The sequence below is a fragment of the Aptenodytes forsteri genome, unplaced genomic scaffold (assembly GCF_000699145.1).
Source record: "Aptenodytes forsteri isolate BGI_AS27 unplaced genomic scaffold, ASM69914v1 Scaffold118, whole genome shotgun sequence".
In the NCBI taxonomy this organism is placed as follows: Eukaryota; Metazoa; Chordata; class Aves; order Sphenisciformes; family Spheniscidae; genus Aptenodytes; species Aptenodytes forsteri.
The window spans coordinates 1,455,533-1,482,665 of record NW_008795859.1 but is presented as its reverse complement, the minus strand read 5'-3'; the positions used below and the strand labels follow the sequence as shown (position 1 = coordinate 1,482,665).

At 34.6% G+C, this 27,133-nt stretch overlaps 1 protein-coding gene across 1 annotated transcript in view; it reads left to right on the top strand.

Annotated features, from left to right (window-relative positions):
* The window catches only part of KNTC1 (kinetochore associated 1), a 40,344-nt gene that overhangs the window by 6,109 nt on the left and 7,102 nt on the right, over nt 1–27,133 (top strand). The window contains 43 exon segments of the mRNA XM_019473266.1: nt 334–432; nt 1,526–1,569; nt 1,681–1,746; nt 1,846–1,921; nt 2,470–2,595; nt 2,689–2,778; nt 3,329–3,394; nt 4,091–4,152; nt 4,577–4,688; nt 5,442–5,585; nt 5,816–5,872; nt 5,955–6,056; nt 7,188–7,304; nt 8,000–8,143; nt 8,412–8,510; nt 8,954–9,057; nt 9,217–9,322; nt 10,095–10,229; nt 11,347–11,466; nt 12,263–12,332; nt 12,408–12,475; nt 13,046–13,338; nt 13,410–13,411; nt 13,700–13,799; nt 14,720–14,856; nt 15,791–15,847; nt 16,354–16,517; nt 17,086–17,190; nt 18,066–18,194; nt 18,928–19,044; nt 19,440–19,549; nt 19,757–19,967; nt 20,659–20,748; nt 21,118–21,289; nt 21,717–21,775; nt 21,912–22,128; nt 22,644–22,717; nt 23,635–23,845; nt 23,953–24,062; nt 24,730–24,779; nt 25,163–25,241; nt 25,926–26,044; nt 26,911–27,046. Of these exon segments, the coding sequence (XP_019328811.1) occupies nt 334–432; nt 1,526–1,569; nt 1,681–1,746; nt 1,846–1,921; nt 2,470–2,595; nt 2,689–2,778; nt 3,329–3,394; nt 4,091–4,152; nt 4,577–4,688; nt 5,442–5,585; nt 5,816–5,872; nt 5,955–6,056; nt 7,188–7,304; nt 8,000–8,143; nt 8,412–8,510; nt 8,954–9,057; nt 9,217–9,322; nt 10,095–10,229; nt 11,347–11,466; nt 12,263–12,332; nt 12,408–12,475; nt 13,046–13,338; nt 13,410–13,411; nt 13,700–13,799; nt 14,720–14,856; nt 15,791–15,847; nt 16,354–16,517; nt 17,086–17,190; nt 18,066–18,194; nt 18,928–19,044; nt 19,440–19,549; nt 19,757–19,967; nt 20,659–20,748; nt 21,118–21,289; nt 21,717–21,775; nt 21,912–22,128; nt 22,644–22,717; nt 23,635–23,845; nt 23,953–24,062; nt 24,730–24,779; nt 25,163–25,241; nt 25,926–26,044; nt 26,911–27,046 (4,749 nt within the window).

Here is a 27,133-nt window from a genome sequence, read left to right as displayed (position 1 = left end):
ATCTGCTCCACGTAGAGTCAGTATCTACCTCCATGTACAGTCAGCGGGGTTAACTGAAATAGAATGCCAGGATGAACATTATACAATTTTTTAAATGAAACCTGTCTAATTATATATAATAGACCTATATATAGAGGCAGCATCTAAATCTTCATTAAACTTTCTCAAATTGTAGAGATCTGCTTTTTCATAAAAACTTATAAATCTAGTGTCTTCCATCTAACTTTACAAGAATCCAGAAATGATTCTGCAAACATTACTCTGTCACAAGTGTATGAGGAAAAAAAAAATCTGACTTGTTATTTTGTTTGTTTTCCCCCTTTTTTTTTGTAGATGAGAAGTCTAATGGTTTTTGCGTTGCCCACTATGCAACCACTCTATTCTTTGGAAGTATCTATTGTTTCTTCACTTGTTCAAAGTGGGATTGGCACAGTATGTTTAGATTTTTGTTGTTGTTCTTTGAATAAATATAGTTGTCTTAATAGGTATAATTATTAAAGAGGGTACTGCGTTATTCTTGTTAGATTAGAATGAATTTCTACTAGAAACTGTGCAGGAATTATACAAAGAAAGATTAAATTATGTCCCCAAAGGATGGGAAAAAAGATACAATCTATAGCAAACTGAACAGTTTAATTCTAGGCCCAGGTCTATTGCAATGTTTAATACTACTGCCAGTTGTTCTTGCTGGTGTGACAGCTAAAAGCTGTATCAAGTTTTAAGTTCTCTTAGCATAGGAAAAGTGCTCTGGATCTATTTGGGATTTATTTAAGTTTAGATGACAGAACTACTTCTTTTACTGTTTAAACTGCTTCCTTATAAAGACTTTAAGAAAAGAAGGTCAACAAAGATGGCGAGAACTTTATGAATTAGGAATGTTATAAAGACTGGTGAAGTGAAGTGGGTATGTGAGAGGATACTAAGTCAGAAGTCTAAGCAGTGGCTCTTCATTGGAATCATGAAAGTGAATGTGGAAAGCTCTGGATCTGCTATGCAATAAAATACAAAGCTGATGAAATTGCTTGCCTTGTATGAAGCACTTGGCAGAAAAGATTATATATGCTACATGGTGGAGAAAATGAGGGTCCCTCTTCTTTGATCTGAGATGATAAAGTCAAGGTGGGAAATGCCAAGGCATATATTGCCTTTGTGGAATGTAGCACAGAGATCAGATTCTAAAAGATGTGAAGATGGATACAGTGTGACCTGCTTATGGCTTGGACAAAACGAAAGAGTGTAATTTTGAGAAGATGATTCACTCATGTGGAGGGTGTACTGATGGTAATTGAACTGGGGTAGCAGAGTGGTTTCAGTCTGAAGTGTCCAGTTAAGGCCCTCAGAAATTTTAAATGGTGGAAACTGCCCAGGAAATAACATGATAAGCATTTAAAAAAACCAACAAATCTATGTGAGAGAAAAGCAGTAGTTTGTTTCTTGATTAAGAAACACTTAATGCATTACAGTTGTGCTTTCTTATGACTGATTTCCCTTACCACCTAATGATTTCTGTTACTGCATGCTACAGGATACAATATACTTCTTGGAAGGAATTCATGAAAAACATCAGATGTAAGATAATGTTTTGTTTCTTACTAGATCATTATTATATAACAATGGCAGATTACTTCTACATATAGTTGTTTCACAGTTGATAAACTCATAGTTCCCTCTCATCCTCAGACCCTCTGAAGGCCCGGTTTCTATTGTTGTGATGAGAAGTTTAACTGAAGCCTTGCCGGAAAATAGGTACTAGTTTCTGTGAAACACTATTTTATTATTTTATTTTTTTATCTGTGGTTTGGCACTTATATTGAAGTAGTATACTTTACTTTATTTCACCCCTAGACTAAGTCGCTTACTTCACAAACACAAATTCACCGAAGCAGAGAATTTTGCTATTCAATTTGGACTGGATGTTGAGGTAAGTTGTCCATTCTTGATAAATACATTTGGAGATTAATTAATATAACTGAACTTACGAGTAAGGTTCTTGCCCTATAGTCCAACAGAAAGTATTAAAAATATTACAAATATAGTGGAATGTTACCTTACAAAGCAACTCGCTATACTTGAAAGCTGATTCAAAATTAGATGACTACATGGTGAACTATGTTTTTATTTACAATAACTAACAAACCTTGCAATGAGAAGTGGTGCAGAAGTACATCTTCTGATCAAAATAAGAGCTGCTGGATCAGGAGAACGGACATTTGTCCCTTTAAGTAGCAGGAAACAGTGTTGCTAAAAAAAAAAAAAAGTGGAATTTTCACATGCATTTATTAACACATAGTCTGGCTTCATTAATTGATTTATTCAAATAATGCAATTTGAATGTTTCCTCTGCTTTTTGGTTTGTTTTTTAAATAAAAAAACAGGCTTAGCTGGTGAGATAAAAAGCTATCACAATTGTATCAAACTGAAAACTTCATTGTGTCAAACTGAAAACTGTGTTTCTTTTTTTTTAAACAGCTTGTATACAAAGTGAAAGCAAACACTATTTTAGAGAAACTTGCTTCAGCTTCTGTTGGGAGTTATGGTCATGAAGTCTGGCTGGATCTTGTTAATGAAGCCAAAGAAAATTTGCAAAAAATTCAGGTATGTTTTTATTTCTACCCTCTTTCTCTAATAAAGTAATTAAAATTATAAAGGAGCTTGGAATTAATTTCAGTTGTTTCCTTATGCAAACAGGATAGCCAATTTGTTGTGGATTACTGCATAAATGCTCCATGGCCACTATATGAAACCACTCAAGAAATGTTGAACTACGCTAAAGTCAGAGTAAGGGGTTTTATTTGTTTAAATTGCTTATACTCGTCCATTCCTATTACGTGCTTCTGTACAGCTTCAGAGGGGGGACATCTTCAAACCAGTTACAGTCATGCAAAAAGTAAATGAGTTATAAATTGTATGTTACCAAACATGAAGAAGAAGTAAGGCTTGTTCCAACCTCATTCTTGCTATTGCTTAAGGGCAAAAAAGAGCTTACAGTTTTATTTTCACATCAGAAAGCAGGTTTTAGTTTGAGTAGTAGTCTTTTTAAGTACCTTTTAAATATTAATTTCAGGACTAAAAGCTCAAAATATGTCACCTTTTTTGTTTTCATTATTTTAGTCTTTCCTGCCTTATCAAACAGAATCAGAGAGATACATATTATCTGTCTGATTCTGCATACATGTAGAAATCCAATCAGAGTCTAACATTGTAAAATAAAGACTCCAGTTTACAGAGGTACTAAGTTTTTGCTCATGTCTTTATTAAATTCGTAGTACTATCTGGCATGTTCTGCATGTACTAAGTTGTCAGCCAAACCATTTCATGTATGTTTCAGATCTTGAAGAAAGACGATAGAACCATTGCTCCATCATCTGATGGGGCTCCGGTATCCATAACTGAGGTGAGGACAAAGTTCTTGGCCCCGCAGCATCATATTATAAACAAGTATGATGCAGAGTTTTAAAAACTACTACTGTTGAACTATTTAAAAGTCTAAACAAGCTTGTATTTTATAGTATGAAAGAGAAAAACAGTAATGACAGGTTTCAGAAATAAGCGATTCCTTCAGTCACAGAAAGATTCATTTTCAGATGCTCCAGAAATTGAAGGAAGAAGCTTTCTTAAGTGCTTTTAGGTATTTAATTTTGTTTCTTATTTAGTCCTATTGTATACTGGACAGGCCTCATCCGCCCTCAAGGAGAATCAGTGTAAAGTGTTTATACAATTGAAATTTTGGATTCAGGTTTCAGAAATAAGCGATTCCTTCAGTCACAGAAAGATTCATTTTCAGATGCTCCAGAAATTGAAGGAAGAAGCTTTCTTAAGTGCTTTTAGGTATTTAATTTTGTTTCTTATTTAGTCCTATTGTATACTGGACAGGCCTCATCCGCCCTCAAGGAGAATCAGTGTAAAGTGTTTATACAATTGAAATTTTGGATTAATGCTTTTTTAATCAAACTTACATGTGTAATTAACTGAAATGCTTGAAAAGTCTTTGTTTTCCTCCATTCTTCCTCTTTGTGATGGTTATTCTAACCATGTAATATCACAGTTTGGTAAGACAGATATTAACCTTAAATCTCTTGTCTGCATTCAGGTATTGAGAGCTCAGGCAAGGCTTACAACTTTTTATGGAGCTTTTGGACGAGAGAAATTCAGGTTTGTTTCTGTTTGTTCGTTAAGATTTAAAGTAAATGTAATTGTAATGGTTAAGTATGTGCCATATATGAAATTAAGTTTTTTGTGTTTGTTGTTTTTTTTTTTTTTTTTTAATTTGAGTTCATTAAACTTTAAACCCTTCCTTCTCTTCCTGAAGTTTCTCATCCTCTACTGTGGAGAAGGGAGAATGGAGGGAGGGTGCGTCAACCTATATGTTGAAAACATATTATCTGTTGCACATGCACCATCTTGCATAGATTTATTTTTTTAATTTAACGTCTATAGGAGGGGGGGTGATTTTATGCACACACAATCTAACACTACTATTGTCTCTTACAGCATATAGTACTAGCTAGAAAAGGTTTGAGGTTCTCCCCCCCAACTCCTTTAATATTGATGTTTCTTTTCCTCCTCTCGCTTCTAGTGGTATTGCTTGGACAGAATTCTTGAATAATGAAGACATTTTCAAGAATATCCTTTTTCAGCTAGGAGAAGGAAATTTATCTTGTGCACAGTACCTCTGGCTTAGACATCAGGTGAGATGGCATAGACATCTCTTTGGTATTTATGGAGGATGTTAAGTCTCAAATTTTGCAGCCTTATTTAAGAATCAGACCAATGCGGTTATGAAACAGCTCTTCAAAGAAGCAAAGGTCTATGGGAGAATCTTGTCTATTATCACAGTGATTACCTGCTCACCTAGCTCCTTAGAAGGCTGAACTTCTTATTGATTTAAGAATAAACTGCTTTTTCTTATGTCAGAACACATATTTCTAGGTCTGAAGGATGACAATTCTTTGATTTATTCTGGTGTGGTTATAATCTTCCATTCACTTTCTTGCAAGCGCAGCTCTCAGAATTTTTAAGTGGACATTTGCTGGCTACCTTAAAATCCTTTAAAAATAATCACATAGACTCCTTACACTGAATGACACATTCATAATAGTGGCTGTGGGATATTGTATTCTTTAGTGCAGGACTTTCAGGTCCATGTCTGTTGTTTTCTTAATAAGACAGAACTATAGAGCAAGTTCTAAAGTAGGACATGATCCTGCCACTGTAATTTGCAAAGGAATTGCTTCAGTTAGGTCTTGTTTAAGAAGACCAACTCTAGTTTTTCTGAACAGGGCTATGGTTGTTTTTTTTTTAAATTCCTGTCTATGATTACTGAGATTTTCTCTTTGTAGTTGTGAAATCTATTGTTTCTTCCTATTAGTGAAACAGCTTTACAGAGTATCAGATAAACATATACTCCATATATCTGTAATTGTTCTGTTTTAATATTTTAGGCAGATTTTGAAAGCAGCTTTAATGAGAAAATGCTGGAGAACTTGCTTAATGCCATCCATTTCACTGTTCCTTTGAAGGAACTATGTTTGTGGCTTAAAAATGTTGTGATCCCTTTCTTAAGAAGAGTTGTGCCAAAGGGACAGGTAAGACTGACTTAATAAATGCAAAATGTAATTTTCTCAGGCTAAGATAATTTTATAGTCAGACCTACAGACTTTTGTTTTTGAATGTCAGAACCTTGTTCCTCTGTCTTTTAAAAGGCTTCTTTTCCCTACAGTTTATATTTTAAATTATTTCTTTTAAAACAAATATTTAATGGCAAATTTTGCTTTGATGGATAGCATAACTCTACTTATAACTGTATTTTTTTCAGAAAATATTAGCAAAATGGCTGGAACAAGGTGCTCGAAACCTTGAATTAACTGATAAGGTAAGTCATACTGCAGAAGCTTTGTGTGTCTTGTATTTCTATATGTATAATACAGTTTGCTAATATAAATTATTTCGGACAGGCAAATTGGCCAGAAAATGGACTCCAAATGGCAGAGGTTTTTTTTACAAGTAAATATCAAGGTGAAATGGGACTGACAACTTTTCTCCAGTGGACTCCTTTGGTAAGAAATGTAGCAAATATAAGGATTTGCTACTAAGAGACTTCAGAACATATGCTCTGTGCTAGAGTTGGAATGGATGATAATTAAGTCATTATTGGTTTTGGTGAAGATTGACTTAATTTCATGAGAGGAAGGAACTGAATTCCAATCTTCTTGGGTTTAAAGATTAAAAAAAAGAAAAGTCAGTGCAACATTAATACCCTTTAAGAGATGTATTAATAGTCTAAATGTGAATAATATTCTTGAATATTCTGTAGTACACAAATAAGCCTGAGTACTATAAAACACTTAAATTTCAGTAAGGATACTCCTTATGAACTTAAATTAAAAACGTCTCATCTCTGTCAAAATTTTTGGAAATTAATTGCATTAATAACCATGTTATGGCCTGGAGAAAACAGGTATTAAAAATCAGCTAGCTGTAAGGTTACGAATACTGAATTTGTGCAAACACAAATAAATTATGTATGTTATATATCCTAGGTATACTAGCATCTATTACAGTGGTAGTATGAAAGTGGAGAAAGATAAAGCTTAAAGCTAACCGGCTGTGCATTTTAAAAATTGGAAACATTGACATTCTATGTTAGTTAGATCTGCTGTCTTAAACTTCTGAATCCCACGTTCAAAGTGCATAATGCAAAGAAGAGAAAGTTACTCCAAGTCCCACTTTCAACATTTACTTGATTTTCTTTATTGTATGCCATACAAAGGTGACAGTTCAGCATATATATTCATAAAATCTTCAAGATTGCAAGGCATCAAAAATGGTTTGTGAGGTTTCTTGGAAAATTGCATGAAAAATAGGGTTTCGACTCCAAAGAAAATGTCAGCTGTAGGTACATTGTTCCTAGCCATTTGTCTTACCTGTCCTTAAGACTTTCAGTGTATGAAATGCTCATCCCTCTTCCCTGTGCAGGCTCTACTAGTGCATCGCTGTCTTTATATTTAGAAAGAATCTTTTCCTAATATCTTACCAGAATCTTCCTTGCTGCACTGTAAGTCAACTACCCTTGTCTTATACCAGAGATGTGGAGAATAATTTGTTTTCTTCCTGTTTAAGACAGCCCTTTAATGGTCTTGAAGATTGTAGCAAGTCTTCTAATGTTTCACTTCTAAACACTGTTTCAGAGATGTGGTGACTGTGAAGAGGTACGTAGGTTGAAGAAGCTGGTAAATGATTTACAGGAACTGATAAATCTGTACAGAAAATACAACTGCAGGCTGGCACTCTGTGATTTTGAAAAGGTAATTCTGCAGACACTTCAAAAAGTGCTTTTGAGTAATGGATTGTTCTGAGAAGGAGAAAAATCGTGCAGCATGTGATTTAAAGTCAGACAAAAGAGGAATCCTGATGGATTGGTTGGTTAAACTTGTGTTCATAAGCTGCTAAGGCTATTTGGTATGTTGTGTTTGTTACAAATTTGTTTCAACTGTGGGTATAAATATATAATGTGACAAGATACTGTGAGAATGTATGGCTTAAACTCCATGATTTGCAGTTCATTACAGTTCGTATATTGTGGAGCAAGCATTAGCAACGGAGAAATTAGAAGTACAACTGAACAATAAGGGGTTTTGTAAAAGACAGCTTTTATTTGAGCTAAAGAGGGATGCTAGTTCTTGAAATCATTCAATGGTATAAATATATAATGTGACAAGATACTGTGAGAATGTATGGCTTAAACTCCATGATTTGCAGTTCATTACAGTTCGTATATTGTGGAGCAAGCATTAGCAACGGAGAAATTAGAAGTACAACTGAACAATAAGGGGTTTTGTAAAAGACAGCTTTTATTTGAGCTAAAGAGGGATGCTAGTTCTTGAAATCATTCAATTGATTTCAATGGACTCTGGATGTTGAATTATTTATTAGAGATGTAAAGGATCGTGTACTAACAAGTGTGATGTTCTAACATGGCATTGTTCTGCTTGCTGCCCAGGAAAATGCAAATACTATTGTGTTTCGCATGTTTGATAAAATTTTGGCACCAGAGCTTGTCCCATCCATTTTGGAGAAGTTTATAAAACCGTACCTGTGTGAACATAATCTACAAAAGGATGAACTTCTTCTACAGTATATAAAGGTAACCATATTTTCTACCTTTTGAAGAAAGCTGTTTAAACGTGAGTAAGCAGAAAACAAATCTGATGACCATTTTTATTTACACTTGAATTTTAGGACTAGCTTTCAGATTAGCTTACTCCTGTCAATGAACTTATTGATAGTTACTATTTCAGTAATAAGGCATTCAAATCTATCCCTTAATGTCACAAAAACTTAATTTTTGTTTATATTATATTTCTGTCTTTCCTGAATTCAAATATCCTAATAATCTTTATCAAAATATACAGGATTTGCTAGAACGTTGTCGTACACGGTCTGCTTCAGTATTTGAAACTGCATGGGAGGCAAAGGCAATAGCTGTCATTGGCTGTATCTCTGATACAGATGTAAGTATATTTTATGAAATAGACATCAAGTGACTCTAACACATCAGTTCAGAATGAAACACATAATTTTATATAAGCATAGGAGTACATTTTTACGTGAGTGGTATGAGGAGGAACAAATAGTATGCTGTCTTTTTTTTCTATCTTAGTAATCTCCCATGTGATGTTCTTTGCTTGGGAATTTAATTGTAGTTTTGACATCATCACATGGAAAACTCACCAACTTTAATATGTATGAACTCAAGCTCTGCAGTGTCGTAAATTACTATAAGCATATTCTAATTTAATTTGACAGATATGATAATGAATGCCCTTTATGCAAGTGGAGATTGGGCCAGGAAATAAAATTCTTGCCTAAATGAATCAATTACACGTGAACAATACTTCAAGAGATTACCTTGTAACTTATGTTTAAAAGTGAGCTCTTTATGTTCCTTTTATAGCTGAAATTTGATGCAGTTCTACAGATAATGCATGGTGCTATGGTACCATGGAGTGCAGCAGTGGAGCAGCTGGTAAAACAGCATTTGGAAATGAATCATGTCAAGTAAGGCAACATCCACAGTCTACACCTTAGTTTTGTGTGTACTTTCAATTAGAATTCTGTTTTGGGGGTGGGAAATACTGTGTATCTGATGTGGTATGATGATTAAATCACATAGCTGTAGGTAGCAAATGCATTAATAATAGTCTAATTTGTCCATAGAGTAAAGTTACTGCAGGAAAGTTACCGACTGATGGAGATGAAGAAGCTTTTGCGAGCCTATGGGATAAGAGATACTAATCTTTTAAAGGACAAGCAGATGATAATGGTAAGTGATCAGCATTACTCTTATTTCTATTAAACAAAAGTCCCTACGCTTACCTGCATGTATTTTCATGGGGTATTATAAGCCAGACTTTTCAAAAAATCTGAGCGACTGGTAGCTCCCACTTGTTACCAATATCCATTTTTATTGTCTTATTGGGACACATTTTTTGCCCAAAAGCCCACTCTTTTTTTAAGAATTAGCAGATTAGCTTAGCCCAACCTGATTGGCACAGCATTGATAATATAGTACTTTCTGTATAGGGGGGCAGGAAAGAAAAGAGGAAACTAACAAAATGGAAGGCTAAGTCCTCTCAAGACTTCAGATCCGATTTCTCCTAAGGTCACAGTGAACAATACTTGGTGATTTTTTTTTTTTTAATTTTTTTTTTTAGCATCTCCCCTTTATTAGGGAGAAAACATGAGTATTTCTGGAAAAGTTCCTTGCCAATTTTTTTTTTTTTTTTTTTTTTTTTTAGCATCTCCCCTTTATTAGGGAGAAAACATGAGTATTTCTGGAAAAGTTCCTTGCCATTCTGTCGAGCCAGATGAGTCCCCTGAACTTTGAGAGTTCCCAGGATAATTCTCTTCCCCAAGCTAAATCTTCTCCCAGTCATGCTTTAGTCAAGTTTTCTCTAGATAAAAGTTTTAAACTTCTAGGTAACTTGCTTGTTTCAAGCTGTACAACTACAATGCAGAAGTAGCGTGTATAAATTACTTCCTTTGTTATCCTATACCTCAACAAACTAAAGTCCGTATCTGTTTTCTTCCTACAGAGGCTAGTGAAATACATTCTTAAACAAGATACCCCTACTTCTTTGGAGGATGCTTTGAAAATTGTAGCGGCATATATGTTGCCCACTGTGGAAGTCTACATTTTGAGGATGATAGACCTGATTGACAAAGAAAGGGTACTAAAATGCTTCATGTCAGTTGATCTCAGAACTTAAAGACACTCAGGTCTATTTTCAAAACAGGGGCAAGTTTTACTACTTGCTGAAATCTTATACATGGTTTACATATAATTTTTTTTTTTCATTACGGTTCTATTAATTGTACACATAACTGCCTATACTTAACATTGACAAAGGTCTCATTTTCAGAGTTTTAAATATCATGAGGCACCCTTCATTTGTGGCAAAAAAGGATGAAAATTATGGCCCACAATATACAAAACAAGTTTGGAGATGAAGTCTTTACATATTTTCACATACTGGTTTTGCTAGAGTTGTTTTGGGGCAAGTCGCTTTCTTGCCAACAGAAAAGAAGATTCTTTCCTCTGAGAAACACTTTCTTCTAATGCAACGATACCCCACATGAGTATAGACCTGCCTCTTTAGTACTGAGAGCACCTGAGTGTTTGTCTTGCGATACAGGGTGTTGAATGTATATCTATTAGTACAGAGTTTTCTTCCAAGTTAATGTCAAGTCCCAGTTTAGCAAAAAAACCTAAAGTTATCTTTAAATTACATTGATGTCCTAACTAGAAACATTTAACTTCACTTGCTACATTATAGTAGGTGTGATTACCTTTATGCTCTGTGGTTGTCCCTGGTTACATTATTGGGATCTCTTTGACCTGAAGAAAAGGAGGCTTTTTGACTAAAGGAATCAAATTAACGCCCCTGCAAAATAGTGTTTCTCATGTTAACATTTGTTCTGCCTTATTAGCACATGGTATTCTTGATAATCATACTGTTTTAAAAATGTTGCATAATTGCCAATGAACAAAACTGCATTTTAATTTGCCTATTGTAAGCCTTAGTGAGTAAGCACATAGATTTTACTGAAAGCCTCATAGGTTTAGTGAAAACTATTCAGGAAGTTTAAGGAAGTCACGTCATAGTAAATGTATTTTCTAAAGAGATTCGAAGTTCATCAGCAGAAGATTAATCTTACCCGATTGGCCATCATGCAACCATTGTATCAAAGCAAGGGATTGCACATAACTTAGCTTTTCCAAAAGCAAATGCCCTTTTCTTTTGATTATTTCTGGTTTACTTTTTTTTCCCCCCCCACCTTCTTCAGGGAGAGGAATCTCTGACTTTGTTAAAATCTCTGACTCCTGCTGAAGCTGAGAAAGTTGCAGAGAGACTGACTGTATGGGGAACACTGGTATTACAGAATAATGCAGATAATTCTGAAGAGGTACCAAGTCATTTCACATCGTAAAGTGTGTGCACACGTTATTCTAAATACTATTCTTACCCAGATGCTTAAAAAAAGGTAGGGGATGCAAATGTAAAAACTGTCTTCCAGCAAAAAGGGATGATGAACTGGTCCTGCTCTCAGCAAAAGGTTGGACTGGGTAACCTCTTGAAGCCTCTTCCAACTTGAGTTTATTCTGATTCTGTATATTATACAATTATTGTGTGTTATTTTTAAAGGCAACTCCACACAGTGGCATGGCTATCTGAATTCAATTAATAATTTATAAATCCTGCTGCATTATTATACCTCTAGTCCTACATATTTTCCAGTTCTTTCTTTATTTGCTTGGAAAACATTTAAAAACTGTAGGTGTGGCTTTGCAACACACCAAAGTGGGTTGAAGCTTCACGGTTGACAGTACACATTACTGGCTTGCAACCACAGAAGAGAATTTTTGTTAACGGTTGTTTTAGGGAGTTATTATGGGCAAGGGAAGGAAGAACAAAGGGAGAAGGGTGGATATTTTCAAAACTCCTGTGAGAGCTAACAGACTGTTTGGAGTACATACATACTACAGCTATAGAATAGTTGCTATTTCTGTAAAGGATGCATATTTACAATAACTTTCTGTTCCCTTGCTTTTCAACTGGTTGTATCTTAAACTTGAGAATTGTTGCTTAAGACATTCATAGAGCATTGCATAGTATTTTAAGGGAGTGGAAGCCTGAGGGTCACTGTCTGTTACTGGCAACACTTTGACCAAACAAAACATTAACCTCTTCCTTCCCTGCAGCACAAAACACAAATGTTTATGACTAAGACCCTTGTGGAAATCCTTAAATTCCTGTTCAGCATTCAAAAAGGTAAGCTACAACTTAAAAATATTACATTTTGTTTGTAGATGGAGTCAGGAAGTAATTGTTTTTGTCCTCCAACAGACAATCCTCTGAAGAAAGATGAATGTGAAGCAAACCTAAAAATGTTTGAAACACTTGCTACCCTGCAGGTAGGTATCTTTATAGTTTCAAACCACTTCTGATTTACTGTAGTTATTCCAATTGTTCTTATAACATGGATGATATTAAAAATTAATTGTATTTACAATTTATGTGCAAAGGTTGTTTTTATTATTGACTTCTAAAGAGATTCTAAGGCTATCTACCAATTAGTGCCTGGGAAAGTTCCCAATGACTAGAACTCAGTTGTCCATTTAAACCAAAAAATTAGATACTCTCCCAAAAGTCTTAATTGCTAACACTTCAAAGATTTCATGATAGAGTACTGTAATATGTTATTAAGGTCTTATTATGATTTGTAAACTTAACTTATTTAATACAGCATTTGGGCACGCAGTATCCTTCAGGTTTTTTTTATTTTGCTTACCTACTGCCTAGCAAAATTCTCCGATTTATTACGTAAATCAGTAATTGGTAGAAACTAGTAAAGTCAACTTCATACTGAAAGTATTCCTCTAAGAATGAAACAAGAAATAAAAACATTTTAACAAAAAAAACCCCCAACGTTTTTAAAGGAAGCTACATGAATACAAATATATAATCTTATTTTTTTGTTGCAGGAAGATTTTGATATCTTTCTCTCAGTCAAAGAATTCAGGAATCCTTCACTGATGTCTAGGCTTCTTGAGAAGCACATAAAAGCTTATGAAACTGTCAGATCTCTGTCAAAGCCTAGGAGAGTGCAAACAATGAATTGTAATTCAGAAGATGGTAAAACCAAGAACCGTTCTACTGAATCAGGGTTGTATAGACTGGCTTTGCTCCTGCAAAGGTCAGAGCAAGAACTGGGGGAAAAACTGGCCTTGAGAGCACTAGATGCTGGAAAAGTTGAAGACGCTGTAAAAATATGCAGGTAAAACGGCAGAGGTTTTCAAGATTATAACTTTTAATGGGCTTTTCTGTACTATTTCTGAGACTTTGCAGAAGTAAGTAGATGTAGAGCAAAGGAAAGGGGTTTTTTTGTTTTAGTTTTTTTTTCTAAAAATGAGTGTTTAAGCAATATGCTTATATTGCTTGTATGCAATATTGAGTGTAGAGTTAAGTTGTTGGCTCTGAAAATTGCCATTGTTTTTTGCCGTAACATGATTACTAAAAAAAATTTGGATTTCTATATATGCCTCTGTAAAAATAGGTGCTGCAAAAAATTGTTTCCTTTTAATAGGACATATGAACCTTCCATTCATAGTATGCTAATGATCTTAATATTTTTACAGATTTGCTATTAGATTCTCTAGAACTATGTAAATATACTTTGGCTGCCAAGGAAATTTACAGACAGTGCCAAATAGAAAATTATGGATTTACAGCAAAGGTATTTTCTGCTAATTTAAATATATTTTTTTAATATATGTAATGTTTTGATTGACTGAATAGTGTTCACTGTACATACTTTTTTTTCCTCCCATTTCTCCAGCAATATTTAATCAGTTTGTTTAAAAAGCAAACAACAACAACAAAACCTCACACAGCTCTACATAAATAAAAATTTCCCTGAATATGTGTGTACTTCAGCGTAAAGAGTAAACTGATTTGAGTACTAAAAACAGTGCAGCTGTGGCACAAGCACAAGTAGCATTCTCCACTTACGTTTCAGTATAATAAATCCTGCTAATGTGACTGAAAATATTAGTGATTTTAGTGAATAGCTGCTGCCAGGACTGCTAGAGAGGGTAGAGAGCTGACTTTCAAAAAGCTTCTTTTTTTTTTTTTTTTAAAATTATGTGAAGGCATTCCCAACAGTTTTGTAAAACTTTAAGATGGATCAAGTTCTTGAATAGCATCTTTGTTTTTTGTTCAGGTCAAGCAGTGCTTTAGGCTACTTGAAATGAATGGGCTCTTACAGTTTGAGTGGAATAGATCAAAGTGGCTAGGCAAGCATATTTATGCACTGAATGTTATTTTTCTAAAAAATGATCCACTTGAAAAATGTTTACTTATAATATTTGGCCAAGATTGTTTATTAAAACCTCCATTAAATTAATTAAGAATGCATTTTGGCTGTACAACTAAATAACTGCAACATTAAAGAGGAATGTGGCCACTCTAAGTAGGAAATGTGTTTAATGCTACTGGCCATTTAACAAAAAGTAGCATAGTAGAATCCATTTTCAAATAGAAGATTGTGTTCTATTCCTGTATTCGAAAACTGGAATCTCTTGCAACACTTTGTTAGTAGACTTACTAGCTGTTCTTTTGATTGTGTGTATTTTTGACAATGTTCTTATTTAGACAACATCTTTTGGAGGAGATAAAGATCCTTATGAAGAGTGGACTTACGATGACTTCTTTAATGAAGACGGGATAGTTCTTGATCCACAGATAGCTCTTCCAGTTGCATATGAAACTATTTCTTCTCTTCTGCCTGTTTATGGTAAACTTGCTGTCCTGAACACTGAGTCAATACACAATCTGTATTTCATATTGATTTTTATCCAGGAATATAAATAATTCAGCACGTGTGTGGAAATTATCACTTCAAGTCTCAATTAGACAAACTCATGGAAGAAATATCTATTGGGGGAGGTATAGAATGTAAAGATGACTGGTTTTTGTTCTGGTTCAGGAATAATCTGAATAATGAATACCTGAAGACATGCAGAATGCTCTGGAGAAGTGTTACTATAAACTTGCCCTGTTCTTATGATCTTCTCTAGACATCTTCTGGTAGCCACTAATGGAGACAGGATTTTATCAAGATGAATTTCAGCTTACTCTAAAATGATTGTCCTTGTGTTATATACCATTGTAGATACACACAACTTTTTGAAAATTTCAAGTATTATAAACAGAACTCTACAATGTTGTAGGTGCTGCAGAAAGACACTTTCAGCTCTCTAAAAGAAGCACTGAATATTTTAGAATTATTTATTTTTAATACTTCTTGATGTAAATGCTTTCTTTCCTAATGTGTCATTGGTGTATTAAAAAAGCATATAACTGCAAATACTGTTGCACAGTGCTAAATCTACCTATAAAGGATATGCTTATTTGATTGATTTGAATAGATTTATTACCTTCACAGATGAACTGTTTATGTTGACTGTCTTATCAGGACAAAGGGATTTGCACACGAAGTAGTTACTGCAAACTGTTGGTTTGTATTCCTTTGTGTTTGAAAAGATATTCCCTCCTATAAAATAACTTCTGATTAGGCACAGTAAAAAATAGCAGTCCTGGCTCTTAGATTTCATGTGTATTTATTTTATGTACTGTCCCTGAAGTATAGTATTTTTAAGGTACTTCCAGACTTCATAGTGTTGCTGAGATCTTGGCACGCTGCTGATGTGTATTTGTCTGTCTTTCAGAGAACAAGCTGTATCCTTTGGACTCTACAAGCCTGGCAAACTGTGCATTTATTAAAGGTATCATGATGGCAGATTCACCACACTAAAAGCATAAACCAGACCACTAGAAAACGTGAGGTTTAATTTAAACCTACACAAGCATGACTAACATAGTTTTTTAAATAGGTGCCTAGATGTTCCACTTAAAGCCATATTCTAGGGGGATAGCTGGGTTCAGCACAGAAGACACCAGTCTGGATGGTAACTGCTACCATTCAGCCATGTGATTTTGGGCATGTTGTCAAAGCCTGTACTTCAGTACAGAAGGTCTACCGCTATGAGCTAGGATCCATTAGAGCCTTTCCAAGAAGATGACCAACTTCTGTTTTTTGAACTAAAATGCAAGTGTATTAAATTAAAAGCCCTGAAAATTTAAGGTTTCAAAGGGAGCTAAGGCTGATCTTGTGTCATAAATTTAATGAAGAAAAAGAGAAACTGCTCTGATATTAATTCCAAGAACAATATGCTTAATGTAAATACAGTAATTATTTTCTGGGGTTGTTTGTTTTCAAAATATATCACAGGACAGAACCTTCTACTACCAGCTAGAACTCCCATCTGTGCAGTGCTACAGAACCTCATGGAGTGCAGTCAGTGCGAGTTAGCTTTGCGGCTAATAGTCTGTTCATTTGGATCCTGTCTTCAGCATGGTGTATCAAATAACATGGATTTGTCCCTGGGTGAAAAGGTATGGCAAGGACAATGCTGAATTTTGCTGAGAGTAAATCTTAGAAGTATACCAACTATTAGCAAGTTTAGAGTAGTTATATAAGAATTTGATAGGTATGGGAGAGGCTATCACCATGACCTTTTAAAAACTACTACCACTTGATCAGATGTTGAGTCATTTTGTGAAAGGAGCTGGTAGTTTCTTCCCTATTTTTCATGGTTCTCTGTTTCTCTTTGCAAAGTATGTTCAGAACTAATTCTGAACTACTTCTTCTAGTCTCTGCAGGGAGGCCAGGAATAAAATGAATGTTAATAACGGTTTATTATGTACTTTCACATTGTTTTATCATTGGTTAGTATGGGAAAAGTTGCAAGTAGAATATTTGAGAAACACTCCTCAGTTCAAAAGCACTGGGAATCAGAAATTCTTTTTCTGGCTAGAAGAGATTTTTATAAGACCTTAATTAAATCTGAAAATACAATTACTATAGTACCTCCTATTATGCTATAAATGACAAGAGAAGTTGAAGGCTTGGAATTTATTTTTAACTGTATGCTGACTGTCTTTTTTTTTTTTTTTATAATAGCTACATGAGGGCAATATGCTAGCTGAAACGAAAAGCTTTCTCATTGCTATGAAACAGAAGTGTACTTCAGTAATTATGACCACTATCCTGACCTTACTACACAAGGTAAGAATGCTCTGAAAAGGGTAAGAGTGAGCCCCTTTCTTCTGCTCTATCAAGAAAGGGGCTACCCTTCGTATTGCAGAAGCCCATTCTGAAATTGTCACATGGCCAAATGCCACAAAACCCCCACATTCTGGAAAAAAATCACATGCCTTGTGAAAGCCGTAGAGAAGGTGAAGGGAAGTACTGACAGTATTGCAGTGGTGGGAAAGGATTGGGTTCCACAGCCTCATGTCTCAATACCAGAATGGGGCAAGGGTGGGCTGGATGGCTTGACAGCATTGGCCTCTGCAGTCCCAGCTGCCTTGCTTCCTACCACAGCTGGAGCATGTGCTTCTGAACAGACACCACCTTGCTGGCAGCCACATGTTGTAGTCCTGGCATATTTGACTTACTCTTACAGACTCTGGCTCTTTGATCATACACTAGTTGCTCTGCCTGAAAAGTTATGTAGTGTGGGAGCTTCATCTTTGTGGGATCCTTTAAGGACTCCTAAATTATAATAATGGCCTTTATGATCTGTAGGTATTCTCTGTCTCATTTTCAATCCTGGTTTCATTTTAGATTTGTAGACTTCTAGTTGAGGCGAGTTCTTAAAAAAATATCTGCAAAACCTGCAATATACCATCTTCTAAGGCAGTTTAGACCAAGGGAAGTTACTTTTAGACTGGCTTCAGTATATTTAGATTTTAAGTTCTAAAACCTGAAAAACATTTTCGTTCTTTTTTTTTCTTCTAATTTAAAGGCCTGATACACCTCTAAATTACAGAGTACTTTTTATGTGTTATATACTTTACACAGAGACCAATTAAAATAAATTCCTAAAGTTTATAACTAACTTCTTTTTTTTTTACCTCTTCCTCCCCCCCAAAACACAGGTGTTCAACTGTCGTCTCATAGACCAAAACCTGGCATTGGGATATTGCACAATTTTGCCCAAGGAAGATATGTTCAATAAGCTGTGGCACGTCATAAACAATACATGGCAAAATTACAGAAAAGTTTTGGTAAATTCACAAGGCAACATATTTCTTCAGCAAATAGAGAATGTTAAAGAGTTTCTTTAAAAAAAGACATCAGCAATATCATATGGGAGTGCAATGATTTGCCATTATTAAGGGTGTAGGTGTTTGAACAAGTTCTTCATTTAGGGCGCCACTGAGAGAGAAACTACCTCTCTTTACCACAGCGTAAGATTGTGCACAGGCGGTTGCTGTGAATAGCTAGCATGATGTAAGTCAAAGCATTAGGTTACCTCATCATGACTTATTCCAAAGCTTGAAATTGTTTATTTCAGGTCCCATCATAACTCATACCTACATTATATTTTGGAGAAATTGTTCTCTGGTAGCAGTTGTCAACAATGGAATGAATAAATAAATACGTCTATTAAAATATAAAGGAAGATGGGAAATAAAGCATAACAAAGAAATGGGCAGGGAGAGTGACATAAATTTGGAGAAAAGATGATGTCTAAAAAATACCTTTTGTATTAGTTTCACTAGTACAATACTAACAAAATATTTTTGAGAAAGAAACTCCATTTTAAAGTAGCTTTGAACTACCAATTCAGGAGGTGGGGTAATCCTGATACTACCTTCTGTGAGGTTTGTTTTCATTTTACACAGTTGTGTGATCATCCATGAATTGTTTTAAATTTCTCTGAGGATTTAGACCTTAGGATTCCCAATTTTCAGATTCATTATTATACTTGTATTCTTCCCTTCTCACTCCTTTTAGGCAGTAGCTCTGGTTGGAGCACAGCTTGCTAACCAATGTGGTGAAACGGAAGAAAAAAAAAAATTCCAAGAATTGGTTACTGATGCAGAATGGGGTATCCTGCTTAGTAAATTTGGTGTAAGTTTTATTTATTTATTTATTTTAGGTTTTTATTAACTGATTAAATGTCAGTATATTCTGAGATGTATTGTGATTTTTAGACAGATTTCCCATTCAAATGTAAGGAAAGCTGGGGGGTTTGTTTTGTTTTTAATTTTTCATCCTGCTTGTCTGCTTAAATAAACCTCAGAAACTGAGAAATGCAATAATTGAGAGTGCTATAAAAGAACTTTTAAGTGCTTAAGTATTATTTGGCACAGGGCATAGTAAGCAAATGCACTGCTTTTTCCTGCTCTGAAAATCTCTAGATTGAAACTAAAGAAAATGTAAAAGGTTAACTATATAAGGAATTAGTCTTGATATTGTCTAAAAGACTTCTTCGGGAAGAAGATAAAATGTTTATTTACCTGTAGATTTCTTTCGAGACCGTATTTAGACAACCACCAATAAGGAAGAAGGAACTCATAAGAACACTGGTACAAAATCCGAAAGTAGACACAGATCTCATATTGAATTAAGGTAGGTAATAATTGAAGCAAATCAATTGTGTTTAATTGTTGCTGTAATAATATGAAATCTATTTTAGTTTAAATAGATCCTAATTAATGTAATATGCAAATTGTTGTTTGGTTTTTTTAAGACTGGTCTCCTGGTGAATTTATTCATAAAGAAATAAGCACCTTGACGACACCAAAAGTCACAGAGAAAATAATATTCTGTCCTTTTCTAGTACTTTCATGCTGGACAGTGATGCCGCACTGCAGCTTTGCATTGAAACACTTCTTCTCCAGAATGCTAATACAAATCATGTTGAAGATGACTCTGGAGAATACAGTGAGAAGCAACCTCATTCCACATTACTAGCTAGAGCACTAGAAATAATTCCTCTACTGAAAAGCACGAAAGACCTGGTCACTAGCCTCAGTGGAATATTGTACAAGGTAAAAAATAATAATAATAAAAAAAGACAAAACAAAAAAACAACACGCCAAAACACGCAAAAAGAATCCCTGAAGTATGCATCTAGTCTCAAATGTCACTTGAATGACAGATTAATAATTCCACAGAAATTTGAAGAGGTTATTTTTTTTCCAATTTTGCTAAAGAATGTAAATGTTAAGTTTCAGTTTTCTACTTCTCTAGGAAAAAAAAAATAGAACAACATATCTGATTTTCTTTAAAGACAGGTAGTCTTTCTTCCCAACTTCCCTTAGAAAACAACCAGAAAATAATCAAACAAAAAAGTAACTTCTAAAAATCATAGCACACTGGAAATATTTCGAAGCATTACATTAAAAATAGATAGGGAAAAAAAAATTTATATCTTGTTTTTTTCTGTTTGGTTGGTTTTTGGTTTTGTTTTGGGGGGGTGGTTTTGTTGGGGATTTTTTGTGTTTTTTTTCTTTTCATCACTTCATGTTTGGTCTTTCTGCAATATTCTGACTTTTTTTTTAGGATTTAGGACTATGAAGTGGAAGTCTTGTTTTAGAGAAGTAGATCATGATGCTTATACTGTTTCTTCAGTGTTATGTCAATATAGTTGGTGTTAAAATTGGAAAAGTTAACTCAGTTGTATGTTTTTATAAGACAAATCATATAAGATCTTATAAAATAGATCATTATTTTGAACAGCTTGATCCTTATGACTATGAAACTATTGAAGTTGTCCTGAAAGTGATACAAAATGCTGATGAAAAGAACACAAGTATCCAGCTGAATCAGGTATGTTCTAATATGTTCTATAATAATTCTATGCTGTTACCTTACTAATGGCAACTGTATTCTGTTTTGTCTATTTATTAGTGTAGTTATTCAAGAGTCTGTTGAAATTAATTGAATTATTCTATTGGCACAGCTCTCATTCAGAAAATAGCATTCAAGAAATAGTGATCTCTAGCTGTTTCTCAGCAATGGCTCATAGCAGGGATAAAAACTCTACAGATATGTACCAACTTTGCCAAAATAACATATGCCTCCAAGACTTTGGCATGTTTACTGGTGGCGCGGGGAGGAATATAGTAGTCTTGTGGCTTTTTTGCTTTTTCCTTGCTTTTTTGCTTTTTTTTTTTTTTTTCCTTTTCCCCCCCCCAGGCTTTGAGCCTCCTCAAACATCTGGAATCTTACAAAAGAATTTCTCCACCTGTGGACCTAGAACACCAATATGTTTTAGAGCATGTGATTCCCTTATCTCCAGCTGCTCAAACCAGACTGCCCTTTCATCTGATATTCTTTAGAACTGCACAAAGTTTCTGGAACATTATATGTACGTTCAGTATTTTTTATTGCTAGATATACGTATGATTCCCTTTCTCTGCTATCTGTGAACATTAAAGTTCTGTAGTATACATTATATATTAATTGTATTTCTTTATTAATGCAGTTTTCACCACAAGTACTTCTGAAAGTAGTTGTGCTCCCAAATTGCTACTGGTGAGGTAACTGGCTTTCAGTGGAGCTAAGATGATATATACAATACAGAATTCTGTCCTCAAATTCTTTTCTTAGGACCTCTCAAAGAGCAAAGTAATCCATGTATCCCACTTCCCAGGCCAGTGTGACACATTAAGATTATATTCTTTCTCTCCCAATGGAGTTCTGCATCTAACAATAAACTGAAAGTGCTTAATTTCATAGAGAAACCTGCAAGTGGACTGTGATACCATCATAGACAGCTCTCTTCTTCCTTTCAGCTGCAGAGCTCAGTGAGGAATCCTTCCCAACACTTCTGTTGATTTCCAAACTAATGAAGGTAAAGTAGCATCTTGAAAGAATTTATTTCACAAATATTTTTCCCACACACAAAAAAGAGCTTTCGTCTTTCTTTTGCATGATTTTGGCCTCACTATAGAACTGACAATTCTTAATCTACTTTAATGTTTTTCTAGGTTTCACTGGATACCTTGCACATGTCTGCAGCTCGACATGTCTTTGAAAAAAATTTAAAACCAAAAATATTTGAAATGAGAAACACTGGATATACATCAGTTGTTAACAAGGAAACAACTAAAACTGTGCAGACAATTCAGTCATATCTGCTGTCTATAATTAATCCAGAGTGGGCTGTAGCTATTGCTCACAAGATTGCACAAGAATTTCCAACAGGTAAAGTGCATATGTGATGACTTGAAGGGTTAAGTAATGGGAGAAGAATAGGTTTGAGAAAAGAAAAGCTAGCCTGTAACCAAACATTTTTTTCTTGGATAAAACCTGGGGAAGTTTGAGAATAAAAATGCATTTGTCTCCTACATCCAATTTTGAACAGTAGGCTAGAACAACAGTCATTTTATAACACAGCATCGCTATTAAATCCTTTTTTCTCTCTTTTTAAGCCATGTTGTCTTGCTTAAAGTTTTTGCATGTTCATAGCATCTTCAGACAAGTTTTCCAGCAAAGGCAAATATTTCAGCCAAATTTAAGCTAGTGTCTCTATTATCTGAATCCAAATAGATAATATTTTTTTTCTCTTTAGGTACAAGAGCTTTCCCAATACTTTAAATATCTTCTAAAATTTTTTTTTAATTGTTTGAAATAAAATGGATATTCTGTATACTGTAGAAAGGATTCATGAAAACTTACTTTATTTACTTCCTTCCCCCCCTTTTTATCCTTTAAAAAAGGTCCTGACCAGATTCAGGCATTGAAATTCTGTCTCTATCTAGCTGAGAAATGGCTAAAGAATACTACAGCTAAGGTAATGGTAAACTGCTTGCAAAACACTTGTTTTACAGTCGGGTACTTATGTTAGTGTTTTGTCTTTTGCTGTTTTGGATAGTGGTGTGTAAATTGTACCTCAACCAACCCTGACATGGGAAGTACTTTCTTTTGGGGAAGTGACTGTGTAAGTGACCCCTCAGAAGAACCCTCTCTGTCCAGTAACATTCTCCTGTTCACAACCTAGCAAAAATTAGGCTTACCGTTCTTGGAGGTTGGACAAAAAATACACAGTTTTAAGGAAGAATAATTTGTTCTTTCTCCTGTTGTGTGCATTTTTCTTGCTGCAGGAGAATGAGTTGGAATCTGTTCCAGCTGTTAGATCAATAGCATTATTAACTTTTGCTTTGAGTTCCAAGACACTTTAGCTATTTGTAGTAGTATATATAAAGAAAGTCTGCTTTGACTTGATTCTCAGGCTCATTTTTACATGGTTGGTAGGGAAAGGTGAATAAGAATCTCACCCTTGCTTATAAATATCGAACTTGCTATGGAGTTGTTGAGAGACAATGAACACTAAATAGTTCTCTGATACTTAGTCACATCTTTAATTTTGGCACAATTCTATTCAAACTGTAACTCTAGCAGCCAGTGTTTAATATTAAATCTTTTTTCTTCTCCATCTTGCCTCAAAATGTCTTAGTTTTACATACTGGTGCATGTAGTACATATTTGGCTTTTTCACAACATACCTGTGTTTACAATTTTTTTCAAAATATGTTTTCTGGCTAGAGCAGCATGGTTAATACTGTCTGTTTACAGAAAAAATACCTGTAGATACAGGTATGGGGACACATCTGAAGAACAGATCTTGCTACCCAGTTCACTGTTTTAGCCTCCTTTTACTCTTAACTTTTTATAGTCTGTTTTATATAAAACTGTGGTGTTTTACTAAAGGATGATTCACGTGAAAAAGCAGAAGTCCTACAGAAGAAATTATATATGCAGTATAAGCGATCAGCAACAGAAAACGTTCTAATAACACATAACTTGAACACTGGAGAGCATTTAAAGTCTATTGGGAAACCAGCAAATCTTATCATTTTACTGTACGAACACCACAGTATAGACCAAAGAATCCAAAATCCAACTGGCAGGGATTATCCAGGTGAGTATCCATAACCTAGTTTCAAAGAAGCAAAAAGTAGTTCTTTAAAAAATGCTAAGCAAGATAATACTAGTTTGTAAATATATTGTCTCTACCTATTTATGTAGATATCCATGTGGCAGCTAAGGAGATAGCTGAAATCAATGATTTGGATATGAACAAAATTTGGGATAAACTGCTGGATAAATGGCTGTGTCCAAGTATACTGCCCTCAGAAGTAAGTCATCACTGAAGATTTGGTTTTGGAGAAAAATGGCCAATTACATAAAATATGTATATTTTTATCACTTGGTCAAAAGACAGGTTATTTTGCACAATTTGCCTTTAGTACTTATGAATCTCTTTAAGATGCATCTGAATTCAGATGACTAACAATTTCAATACCTTTCTAATACTGTTGCACACCACTCTCTCTAGTGAGAATGATTTGAAATGCTTTCCCTTCTCTCTGTATAGAGATTAAAATCTTATCTTTAGTGCTACAGTAAGGTTGTGTAGCCAGCCTAAAGGAGTAAAGGAGTTGTAAATGTATTAGCCTCATGAAACACTGATTCTAGAATTAGAAAGAGAATGAATCCTCTCCTGTTGCAACTTAGCTAACAGAGAGTTAATTGCTGTCTGTGCAGCATACAGCTGGGTGAGAAAGGGCAGGGAGTAGGCATTGCCTCTGCTTCAAAATACCAGTTAGCAGGCTGAGGAATGGTGTTGACTGCCAAGTATACAGTTAAATAAAGAAAAGACTGATAAAACCAGAATTCCTTTCCTTGGCTGCATTAGCAGGGGTGCCCAGCTTTTAAGACAGGGTTTAAGCAAGAATATGACCCTGCTATTTAGCCAAACAATTTAGAAAACTCTCACAACTAGATTTTCATGTCTTTTTAAAGAAAACTCAAGAAATCTTTGGAGGTGTACAGGAAGATGAAGAACTCCGAAGGTATGTGTGTTGTCTTACATATAATATGGCAAATTGGCATTAACTTGCAAGTTTAAGTGTATCTGGCTTTTTCAAGAAACCTAGCAATGGGTGTGATTCAGAACTTACTGTTGTGTTTTCATTTTTTACTTTCTGGTGACATCCGTTTTGAATCGTCAAATACTTATTTATGCAATGAAATGCCATTTGCAATAACTTACAGATGTAAGTAAGTGCTTAAGAGTAGCTATTTGGAGGTTTTCTCCTCATTTTTTATATCCTTGGAATCTCTTATCCTTAATCTCTTTTTGACAGTGAAATATACTTACATTTGAATGAACATTGATACATTGTATTTCAGTAGCTATGCAGTACTTGTATTAAAAACAAATGCATTTTTGCAGAGTTATATATCTACTTCAGTCACGCCCAATGGATTATAGTTCAAGAATGCTTTTTGCAATTACAACATCTGCCACATCTGTAAGTTCCTAAATTCTTGTTTTAGCTTGCTACTTATGAAATTTTTACCTCTTATTGAAATCAGATGTAGTCTACTTAACTGTATGGGTTTCAGCCTAAGGCCTTTTAAGCTGTGTTTTGGATAGTTTATATGTCTGTAAGAGCTGGATGTTTCTCGCCACCCACTTTTGGAGTAAAACTGTGGTGTTCATTGAATTTTGCTATTGACTGTCAAGAGCAGCCCTTGAACTCTGGGTTTTCTACATTTATTATTGATATTATCTGAAAATAACTTCATTAAACGTTTTCTAGAATGTGCTTTAAGCTGGTGTGATACATTGGCTCACTTTGGGTGGAATTAAAGCAGAGTGGTAAAATTATTTTAGCAGAACCTTAACCTTCAGTCTTTCACACTTACTAAATGTATTTGTGATACTATATATCACAAATATTTTTCTTGCCTGCATTAATAGTCTTAAATCTAGAAAACCACCTGGTTTAGCAGCATTCTTTGAAGTTGACAAATATTTCAACTGGTTAGTATAAAAGTTGAATGTGAACCAGTCTGTTAGTTAGCATATATTTCCACTAAATGAATGAAAAAAATCTTAGAAAGGATCATACTAGATGTATATAACCCTCTTTCTAGTTGTTCAGCCAATTGTTGTGACTTTCCACTCTGTTGGGTTTTTTCCCCCTTCTCAGCCGATTGGTGTTACTCAGTTGACGTTCGCTCACAGGAGCAGAGCACTTAAGTGTCTGCTCTACTTGGCAGATACCAACACTGTGGAATCACTCTTCAAGAAACCCATTGAGAAAGTGAAGTAAGATGATTTTTCCTTAAGGTGTTCCTTAATAATGATGGTTTTTTGGTCTTTAAGAGCCATTGGGAAGAAATATGTGATATTCGGAGAATTATTTTTTACTAATCTGTTTTTTGAGCTTTTAAAATCTATTTCTGAAGAACGTAACTACATCTTTTAACTTCACTGTAATGCAGTCCAGTACATCACAGTCCTAATTTGTAAACCTGAAAGTAATATGACATTACGTGGAAAATATTCTGTTCCATTTTGCATAGATTGCAGTTACTTCTCTAGTAACTGAAGCATTTTCTCCTCCCCATGTATATACTATTGAGTTAATCAGAGTTCAGAACTGGTCATCTTGCCAAGACATAGTCCTCTGCAAAAGTAAGGAACCAAAATCCCAGCAGAATAATATTGTTTCTCTGAAAATATCTGTAGAACTAACTTCCTTAGAAAAAATCTAGAATAGAATTTCTATGCTGGTAATGTGGAATTAGGGCCTTTTTAATGGAAAGTGATGTTTTCAGAATACATCATGCCACATAGCTACATATGGGTTTCTGTAAATATGCAGTCTCTGTGCATAAAATGAAATTTTAGTTGAAAGAGTTACAGTAACTGGTTTATCTTTAGACATGATCCAAGCCATCCATCGTTCAGGTGAATGAGGTTTCCCTAAGCAATTACCAGAAAGTTTCTTACTTCATTAAGATCTCCTTCATAAGTACAAATACAGTCTACATTTTTTTGTTGTGGTTTTTTTTTTTTAAAGCAATAGAACAACACTTCCAATATTATCCTGAGCTTGATTATGTGAGTTATAATATAATAATCACTGTAAATATCACTAACTCCTGTTTTTGGGGGGACTTTTTCCACAGGTATTTTCTAAAATGCTGCATTTATCTGGCAGAGTTTGAAATCTTAAATATTCCATATACTTATGAATCATTTCATAAGAGTCCTAAGGAAGGAATGATTAAAGGGCTATGGAAGAATCACAGCCACGAACCCACAGTATGATTTTTAAATTCTTTGGAATTTTTTGTTTGTTTGTTACACGTTGTGTGAAATGTACACCTTTCTACATAGCACATGCATTTC